General features: G+C 39.1%; 1 protein-coding gene across 2 annotated transcripts; it reads left to right on the forward strand.

The window, feature by feature from the left end:
• The first annotated feature begins 693 nt into the window (after positions 1-693).
• On the forward strand, positions 694-8,535 carry mazb (MYC-associated zinc finger protein b (purine-binding transcription factor)). Of its 2 annotated transcripts, XM_055175230.2 has the most exons (7): positions 694-1,428; positions 1,612-1,762; positions 2,172-2,545; positions 3,111-3,358; positions 3,703-3,766; positions 4,637-4,808; positions 5,033-8,535. In XM_055175230.2, the coding sequence occupies exons 1-7, from the start codon at positions 1,396-1,398 to the stop codon at positions 5,386-5,388; spliced, it is 1,398 nt and encodes a 465-aa protein (XP_055031205.1). In that variant the 5' UTR covers positions 694-1,395; the 3' UTR covers positions 5,389-8,535. The 2 variants fall into 2 exon arrangements, with proteins under 2 accessions (XP_055031205.1, XP_055031206.1); XM_055175231.2 differs by lacking the exon at positions 694-1,428 and having other exon boundaries at positions 1,612-1,766.
• The last annotated feature ends 2,050 nt before the right edge of the window (positions 8,536-10,585 follow it).

The following is a 10,585-nucleotide window of genomic DNA, read 5'->3' on the forward strand; positions in this document are numbered from 1 at the left end:
AAGTACAGTTAAATAGTATACAGTGAAGAAAATATACGCGTGTTAAATACAAAGTAAAAATAACTAGTTAGCAGCTTTTGTTCTGCTCAATTTTTTTTCACATACAATAAATATAAGCTTTAGGTTTATTTATTTTCTTCAGTGAACATTAAACTGATAAGCAAAGATTATATAGCAAAACACGGATTTAGGATATTTCAGACCTCAACCCGGAAATGATGTCTGGAACTTCGCTCTTTGAATGTTTTGATGCTACGAAATCATTTGTAGCATTAATGTCTTAATGTTACTAAATAGTTTCAATGTTACTTAATTTCCGGTTTTGATGTGGGAAATATCCCAAATCCGAGATGTCTGGAACGCCAAAACACACAGCAACATATTTTTATTGTATTAACGTTAAGTTTAAAGAATAGAAACATCAATAAAAGCAAATGCTATTTTTTCCAAAAGTGACGTTTGTTTTAAAGTTACGTTTTATGAACCGTATTTGTATGTGTACTTTTTGTTGCTGCTGTAAGTTATATCTAAATATATTTTTTGCAACCCGTTTATGTGGTCTTGATGATGTAAGTAGCGCTGCTGTCATTTTATTTCTGTCGGCTCATGCTCTGCGCGAGCAAGGAGAAAAGCGACGGAAATAGGAGGGGGAGAAACCATCCCCTTTAAAAGCAACTGGGACATAGCGGAGAGCGAAAAAGGAGAGGAGGGGGTAGAAGAAAGAGGAATTAAAAAAGAAAAGGAAGAAAGATACAGGGAGGGAGGGTGAGAGAGAGAGAGAGCGAGCGCGCGATAAAAAAAGAAAGATGACATCCTGTGAATTGAAGCGCCGAGGTGGAGCGGCGGGCTGCGGCCGGGCTCGAGTGTTATTCTTCAGGGTCAGGGTTTGAATTCTACAGCGAGGCTTCGACAAACACCCGATTGGCCTGTCGGGGGAAATCGAGGGGAAAACACAGATTTATCCACAGCAGCCTTTAAGTTTTACTGTTTCAAATGCGTCAATCGCATTACGTGTAACCGTTATTTTAACGTCTATATGCATCATCTCCTGTTTTATAATGCATGATGTTACAGTTTAGAAATTGATCTTAACACTGATTTCGTATGCATATATAGTTTTAAAGTCATTTATATGAATAAATACTACGTTATTGTGATTAACGGTTCGGAAATAAGGGTTAAAGTTAAATAGCAGCAAAGTGAAAACAGTGTTCACATTTGCCTGGAAATCTGGGTTGGTTATTAAAAAAACAAAAGGTTTTAACCTTTGAAAAATCTCTGAAAACATTTCTAAACGTTCACTATTTGCAAAATACCGACGATTTAAAGGACGCCAATGAGGTGCTATTAATCATATTATCGTGTAGTTGATGATATTCATCGGTCTGGAACAAAATGGATGCCGCGTGGAGCAATTTTCTATTTCAGGTGAGACTGACCATGATGATGTGTGTATGTATGTGGACGTGAATGTTTACATTTAGATGCAATCTCTGTCTATCAACATCTATATAAAAATGTTAAAAGCGTTTGACCTCAGTTCAGCAACCAAAAGTTCCTGCACGGAAGTTTTCGATTCAAACTTAGTACTTTTTGATCGTTCTTTCCCAGACCACACCTTCTCAGACCCAAGTGGAGGGCACCCTCCAATCAGAACTTCTGACTGTCCACACGACCTCTCCTGAAACCCCACCCACTGAACACATTGCCCCGCCTCCATCGACAGTGGACACTGCAGTTCTCAATGAAGACCATGTACCTGGTGGGTGAGTGGGAGGGAGGGATGGTGCTCAAGGAGCGATTGGTATGTGGAAGGGAGGGAGGTTTGGAGAGGAAACTGGCAGGGAGGGGTTGGAGGTTTTCTGTGGTTGCTCCAATGTTCCACAGTGAAATACGGTAAAACGGCTCTCTGAAGCACAGTTAGAAAAACAAAGTTCAGCCGGAAGCAACGAAGGCACTTCAGGTGCCATTTTTAATGTTGTTTACAGTAGTCTTGGAATTTTTCAATTGGGATTTCCAGGCCAGGAATAGTACTCAAATCTGAAAGCATTTCTTTGGTCCCTTTTTGAGTCTGTAATTGTTTATCTATAAATCCATAATCAGGAACCAATGGAAAGGTCATGGAAATGTATTGGTCAACATCCTTAATAACTCCCAGTTTTAATCTCCAGAGAAACCGGTGTCCAGACCAGCCCGTGCGGCTCATATCTGCTCCATTTGCGGCAAGCAGTTCAAGAACAGCTACAACCTGCGGCGTCATCAATCCGTCCATACTGGCATCCGCATGAAGGGGGGCTCCCAGAGCCAAAATGCTGTGGCCAAAGAGAGTACAGAAAGGCACGCGGTCCCTCTCTCTCTCCTCCACCTCTCCATGCCCCAGCAGCAACCCCAAACACTTCCTCTTCTGACTGTGCTGCCCCCTCCACACACGCAAGTTCTGGCCACTCAAGATGGAAACGAAATTGCCATGGAGAGTGTGCCATCCACTGTGACCGCCCTCCCGCCTCCTTCACCCGTTGTCATAGCAACAGGGGAGTCTTTACAGGTGGGTGTATTCTCAGGGTACGCTTTCATGTGTCATAAAGTGAATCATATGTAGGGGATAATATGCAGCCATCTGACTGTTATCGCAAAAAATCCGTCAGGATCCTGGCATGCTGCTGGTTTTACGCAGTTATTTGCCACATGACTAAATTAATAGATGCAATTTTTTTTTTTGAAATATTTCATTGACTAATTTGAAACAAATGCTAGACGCAAATGTTTTTTTCCATTGAAGTAACAGTAACATATCAAAACTATACAAATAAAGCAAATGTAACTATAAATATATTGTTAAAAAAAATCTGTGCCTAGAATTGGTGAAAGTGTACTGTTGGCATTTTGTGAGCCAGCTTCTTGAGGTATTACCCTGGGATGCTTTTTAAACCAATTGGAAGGAGTTCCTGTCTTTTGATGGTCTCAATATCTCATTGGCTGCTTTTCTTCATTATTTATTCCAAGTCAACCATTTAAAAAACATAATAATAAAATAACAGTACTATTTTTGGGCATTCCTTATACAGTTGCATGGTCATATAATACATCACTATTGTTTTATCCCCCATCAGAGGCCAGTAAACCAGAACCCCAACACTGTGCGTAAAAACCATGCATGTGAGACCTGTGGTAAAGCATTCAGAGACGTGTATCACCTGAACAGACATAGGCTGTCCCACTCCGACGAGAAGCCATTCTCCTGCCCCATCTGCCAGCAGCGTTTCAAGCGAAAAGACCGCATGAGCCATCACGTCAAATCCCACCAGGGTGGAGTGGAGAAGCCCTACATCTGCCCACACTGTGCGAAAGCTTTCTCAAGGTAGGACAAACTTTTTTTTTTATCTTGCCTTTGTCCCACACTTTAACGCATTATCACAGATGAGGCTTAGCTAAAACCAGTACTAAGCCTTAGTTAAATGAAGCATCTTTAATAAACATACCTTAGAAATAGACGATACTGTGTGTATCTTGAGACGAATCAATGGCACTGGTTTATTGCAAGTTATTTTCAGTTGAGACTGCTCAAACATGTGATTTAGTCTAGGACTAACCTTAAGCCTTGTCTGTGAATATCTATTCCAGAGGAATATCTACTTATTTTCACTTTAAGCTCTTCTAATAGACATAGATTAATAAATTTATAATGTCTGTTTTTTTTCACAGGCCTGATCATCTGAACAGTCATGTCAGACAGGTCCATTCTTCAGAAAGACCCTTCAAATGCCCGGTATAGAAGCAATGACTATACTTCCAATATACACTCACCTAAAGGATTATTAAGAACACCATACTAATACTGTGTTTGACCCACTTTCGCCTTCAAAACTGCTTTAATTCTACGTGGCATTGAGTCAACAAGGTGCTGAAAGCATTCTTTAGAAATCTTGGCCCATAGTGATAGGATAGCGTCTTGCAGTTGATGGAGATTTGTGGGATTTTTCCAGTCTTCAACTGTCCAATTCTGGTGAGCTTGTGCAAATTGTAGCCTCTTTTTTTTCTATTTGTAGTGGAGATGAGTGGTACCCGGTGGGGTCTTCTGCTGTTGTAGCCCACCCGCCTCAAGGTTGTGGGTGTTGTGGCTTTACAAATGCTTTGCTGCATACCTCAGTTGTAACGAGTGGTTATTTCAGTCAAAGTTGCTCTTTTATCAGCTTGAATCAGTCGGCCCATTCTCCTCTGACCTCTAGCATCAACAAGGCATTTTCACCCACAAGACTGCCCCATACTGGATGTTTTTCCCTTTTCACACCATTTTTTGTAAACCCTAGAAATGGTTTTGCGTGAAAATCCCAGTAACTGAGCAGATTGTGAAATATTCAGACCGGCCCGTCTGGCACCAACAACCACAACCATGCCACGCTCAAAATTGCTTTAATCACCTTTTTTTTCCATTTTGACATTCAGTTTGGAGTTCAGGAGATTGTCTTGACCAGGACCACACCCCTAAATGCATTGAAACAACTGTGATTGGTTTATTAGATAGTTCCAATAATGAGAAATTGAACAGGCGTTCCCAATAATCCTTTAGGTGAGTGTTGTTTCTTGTAGCTTATTGCTTATCATTTTAACATGTGGAGGTTTGTGGTGTTTGGTACAGACATGTGAATCGAGCTTTGCCACACGGGACAGACTGAGGGCACACATGATCAGACATGAAGAAAAGGTTCCATGTCACATCTGTGGCAAGCTGCTGTCTGCTGCTTACATCACAGATCACATGAGGGTGCACAACCAATCACAGCATCACACTTGCCACCTCTGCAATCGCAGTAAGTATGATACTTTATACATATCCAACGTGTATAAATAACGGTCACATACAGAATGCAAGGACTGCGAGACGTGACGCAAAGGCTACGTCAGTTTACATAGATTTATTAGTTCATTTACTTTTCGTGTCTAAGAATGCAGAACGCATTATACAAATTAAAAATAGCATGTTGCTAAATGCATTGTTATGGACTGTTGGTCAATGTGGTCATTTACTCCTCAGGTTTCACCACACTGACGTACCTGCGTGTTCATGCTCAAAAGCACCACGGTCAGGAGTGGAAGGAGAGCGGAGGAGGGTTCGGCACCTCAGGGTCTGGCGGTGTTCTGGTTTGTCACCTGTGTGGTGTGCACTGCAAGACCCCCACACAGCTGCAAGGCCACATGGGAACCCATAATCCCCCAGTGAGTGACCCCAACCCTATAACCACCACCACCACCACCAGCGAAGCATTGCCGGGAAGCACGGTCACTCTGTGCAACATGGTGTCGACACCTACAGTGTTTTTGAGTGGGAACACGGTGGTGGACCTGCTAGTGACCGACTGCTCCAGCATCATCCCGCAACCTCAAAGCTAGCAGAGCAGGCTTGATCTATACGCAAGCTAGTAACAATATTGACAACGGAGCATAGTTAAACCTGTATGACTCAAAAGAGCCATTTATATGATTATACACTAAAGAAGCCAAGAAAAAACTGTGAAAGAAAGGAATTTTAAATGAAAGGTGCTCATGTTTTTATGACATGCACACACAGGAAAACACGTATGTACAACTGCTGTAGCATGATGCATTTTGAGAAAAAAAAAACACCTGAATGATGCACATAACCAGACACGTAGTTGCATAACACTTATCCCTCCTAAAACTAGTTATATCTATATTTTCTGGTCTTGCTGAGGGGGCAGGAGGACATTTTTTTTGTCTCTCAAAGCTGTCTTGGTTTGACCAAAAGGAATCAGGGCATAGTGGTGGACAAAGACACAAGCAGAGAGGGCAGTTTCTTCAGTGTAACTCAATCCACTTAGTTGCTTTCTTCTTTTTATATTTTTCGTTTGCATTGGACTCCTTGATGATAATGTGATGGTGTATTTCTACTGTACGTCTTCTGCCCATTGTTATCATTTGCTAGACCTGGCTCAGGATGGATTTATAAGGAAATCAAAAATTGAAAGAAGGTAGCAAAGTCGCAGGAATCCAAGAGTTAAACCTCGAAATGATTTTTTTTAATGGCATGTGTCTTTACTAGCATGCACACACTAAGTGATATGTGTAGTTTTTGTTGTGTGTACTGATAGTATCGGTGCAGTACTGGCCAAATAACTAAACTCGTGTCAGTATTCATTTAGCCACGAGTTAAATGCTTGTGGAAGATTGTGATAGATTCTGCTGTTTGGGTTTGAGAAAGTGACCTTGTATAGTAATTACTGTGATGGCACAACCTGGCATCATTTGTTCATTGCCCACAAAGGACAGGAGATCAATTGTAATACATTTACAAAAAAAAGTTTAAAAGTGTCAGGTGTTTTGCGTGAAAAAGATTGATTACAAGGAAATCGCATAAATGGCATGAGGTTAAGCGGCCTAAAATAAATAAAATGATCATATCTTATGAGAAACTATAGTTGTACAGGGCTCCAGACTAACTTTTTTTACTAGGAGCACAGTGGCCCCCAACTGAAAATTTTATTAGAACCACACTCTAAGTCAACATGCTATCCAAATATTCACATTTCTACTAATTTCCACTGTATTACTAATAAATACTTTAATGATAGATGCAGAAAGTACAATGTGCTGTTTTCCAATTCAGTGTCAAATCACAAAATAATGTAAAATTTACTGGTCGCACATGTGCAACTGGATGTAAAATTCAGTGGCACAATCTCAAATTTTGGTGGCAAAATGCCCCCCTTTGGTGGCAGTCTGGAGCCCTGCTGTGTATTGTAAATGATTTAGTTTGTGCTTGATGTAAAAACACCCGGAATTGATTTTCTAAAGTATTTGTCAAAAACAAAATGGAAAATAGATTTTATTTTACAGTTCTAAGACAGTGATGTTTGCATTGAGTATAAGTATTTGGCCATGACTGTATTTGTGGATGGATAGGCGTTTGATGGATTTGATAGGCGTGTTTAGTGGCTTAGTGATACAGCAATCCCCTTGTCTCTTAAAATGTTCACGTTTTTCATCCTCTATTTCTCTTCTGTGCTTTTTCTGATTATTACATAGACCACGATTAAAACTTCGAAATCTCTACCTGATTTTTGGATCAGTTTAGTTTAGTGCTTATGGATGAGGCCCCGTCTGGGAAAAATTTGGAGATCTTTGTACAATTGTGATCCTGCCTGCGAAAACCAAGTCGTATAGCATCAAAGTTTGATTTCAACCATTTCACCACATTGATATGAACTTACTCAGTCAATATTAAAGATATCAAGGTTATATTTTCACAGAATGTTTTTACTGTAGACTGATTTGATGTAGAAGACTATAAAACACACACAAAATAACTTTAGCTGGGTTTTTACTAGCAGGGTCACATGATCCTAAGCCAGAATTAGTAGTCTTGAATCACTTGACATGCTCAGCAAATGTTGATTAATGACTACTGTGATCTGATAAAGATTTGGGGAGACGGTCCTGCAGTGTTGCTTCCCTTGCCTATTTGCTTGTGTCTGCTTTTAAACAAGACTTTAATGTTGTACAGTCTGACATTAATGACAGCTGCGATCCCACAGTGAGACATGGCTTGTAGCTGGGATCGCATTTGTACAGTTTAAGAAGCAGCAATTGTAAAGGTCTATGGAAATTGTGTGTGCACCTACATTAGCGACTGGCCATCAAAAAGGAGTGCAACTGCATTCACTAAGTATATTATCAAACAACTTATTCGTAGATGATGTTTTCCTTTTTTTCTGGTTTGAATGGTGTGTTTAATGAAGGGCTTAATAATAATTGTTTAAGTGTAATTGAGAATAACACAGAGACATTAAACTCTTTACTAGGTCAAGGTTTCAAAACAGTATAGAAAAAGAATTGTCTTGGTTCCTGGATTTGTACTGGAGTGTTTGATCAGTTTAGTGTTGGTACTGTATACTGATATACCTGGTTAGACTCATTTTAAAATGAAACTTGTTCTTCCTGTTTAAAAAATGTAGTTGTTTTTATAAAAGTAAAATTTTATTTAGGTTCGTTGATATGAAATAATACCTCTAATCTCTGTAAGCTCTGACAATGCATCTTAATGCCATATTGTACACTACCGCATTTAATTCGTCAAACTCTGAAACTGTTTTAAATTCTAGTCAGTGAACAGGAAAAGAACAATGATGGGATGTATTTATATTTATATTTTTATATTTCTCCGCAGTATGCATGTCTATATACAGAGCAAAACAAAATGTTGATGCTTACCATGACCATTAATATTGTTATTATTATTTTGCAGATTATGTTAGACCATGTTATCATTTTGTAATTTTGACTATTAAAAAGAAAATTAGGTCATTCTCTCTGGGTCAAGCGAGTAGTAATGTGAACATTTGAGTGCCGATGTGAGCTGATGTGTTTGTGTGTAAGAGGTCTGACCCTGATTTTCTGTTTCCATTAACTTCGCCTATAAAAATAATCCATATCATTTACCAAAACTTCTGGCTTCCTGAAGTTTAAATGGGGCTATATTCACTGAGAAAACTGAAGTAAAATTGTAGATTAAATCCCTGATGTATTGTAGTTTTCATTTCTGCTTGAGGATCTCTGTCTCAGTACACCCACAGTATTAAGAAATTTGCCTTGAATATATTTATGAGGGTTTTGTTTTGGACCACAAAACCACAAGGGGCAATCTTTTTGAAATGTGAGATTTTTTTAAGATTCATCTGAAAGTTAAAAAAATCTATCATTTTAATCCATACAATGTATTGTTGGCTATTGCTACAAATATACCTGTGCAACTTAAGGCTGGTTTTGTGGTCCAGGGTCACAAATGTGGTGAGCTTTACACCACTACACTGAAAACTAGAATGTTGTCAGTTCAAAATGGGTCTACGCTTTTCACCCATTAAGTTATACTCGTGCATTGTCCTTCCAAGCAGTTCAAACCTATTGTATGAATTGTCTTCTGCAGTTTCTTGTAAATACAAATATTCTTGATTGATTGTTTCAAAAAAGGTTTTGGAAAGATGTACAACACTGATCTGTGAATATAGAACGTGTAGTGTGTGCAAGATAGCACTTTGTTATTGAAGCATCTGAGTTTGTTTGCAAGACTTTGTTTTCACACCTAGTTAGTTTGAGCCTTCCAAACGCTCTCGGAGCAGTTCAGTGTATATGTGAACCAAGTGATCTCAAGCTCCACTAAAAGGACCCAAAAGCGAACCATACTCGGTCCACATCCTTCTGAACGATCTGCAGGTCTGATTCAGAGATACTGAAAGCGCTTGCTTGAAGTAATTGCTGCCAAATGAGGTTCAACAAGCTATTGAAGAAACACTTTTTTTGAAAATAGGCTCATTTTCCAGCTCCCCTAGATTGAAACATTTGTTTTTACTGTTTTGGAATCCGTTCAGCTGATCTCTGGGTCTGGCGCTACCACTTTTAGCATAGCTTACACTTTAAAACCAAATGGTGCTAAATAGCACTAAAAGTGGTTCTTGGCTCATAATCATAGAGGAACCATTTTTAGTGCTATACAGCACCTATGAAGAACCATATGGGGGTCATATAGCACCACATATGGTTCTACAAAGGTGCTACACAGGTATTTCATATATGGCACTTTAAATGGTTCATTTATGATCACAAGTAGGGCTGGGCTGATACCACTTTTTCATGTCTGATACCGATGTCGATACCACAACATTGAGTATCTGTTGATACCGATCCAATGCCATCTTTATCGCTTTTTTAATCAATTAAGCTGGAAATAACATATTTGTTAGCCATACAAAGAGCATCATGTTTAAACACAGCTACAGAACTCAAATGTTTTACTGTGCAACAAATGACTGTGCAAATTCAAGACTCAATGAAACATTGTGCAAAACTGCTGAGTTATATTTATTTAAATGTTGACTAATAGCAACTTTGTGCAAATTCATGTTGCTCAGCAAGTCTTTGCCATGACAGTTAAGGTCTGTGTTGGTATTGGATCGGATTGTACTCCTCGACTTCTACAATATTCGATCCGGCCATTTTAGCCAATAACGGACTAATATCGATACTGAATATCGGATCGGCCCACCCCTAATTACAAGCCAAGAACCACTTTTAGTGCTATTGAGCACTGTTTGTTTGATAATTCATTGAATCTGATTAGACCATTAGCATTGCGCTCAAAAGTAACCAAATGGACGTTTTTCCTATTTAAAACTTGACTCCTCTGTAGTTACATTATGTACTAAGACCGACGGAAAATTAAAAGTTGAGATTTTTTAGGTCGATATGGCTAGGAACTATACTCTCATTCCGGACTTTGTCGGAGCCGATGGTGCTAATGGTCTAATCAGATTCAATGGATTATGCTAAGCTATGCTAAAAGTGGTAGCGCCAGACCTAGAGATCGGCTGAATGGATTCTAAAACGGTAAAAATCAAATGTTTAATGTCAGGGGAGCTGGAAAATGAGCATATTTTCAAAAAAAAAACTGTAGTGTCCCTTTAAATCCAAGTTTTTCTCCAACACTGTGAATGTTTAATGGATGCTTTCAAAAAAGACACAAGAAACTAATTTAGTGTTGTCAGCTTATGTACATTGTGTTTGTCTATTGTTGTAA

The sequence above is a fragment of the Misgurnus anguillicaudatus genome, chromosome 4 (genome assembly GCF_027580225.2).
Source record: "Misgurnus anguillicaudatus chromosome 4, ASM2758022v2, whole genome shotgun sequence".
Taxonomy (NCBI): domain Eukaryota; kingdom Metazoa; phylum Chordata; class Actinopteri; order Cypriniformes; family Cobitidae; genus Misgurnus; species Misgurnus anguillicaudatus.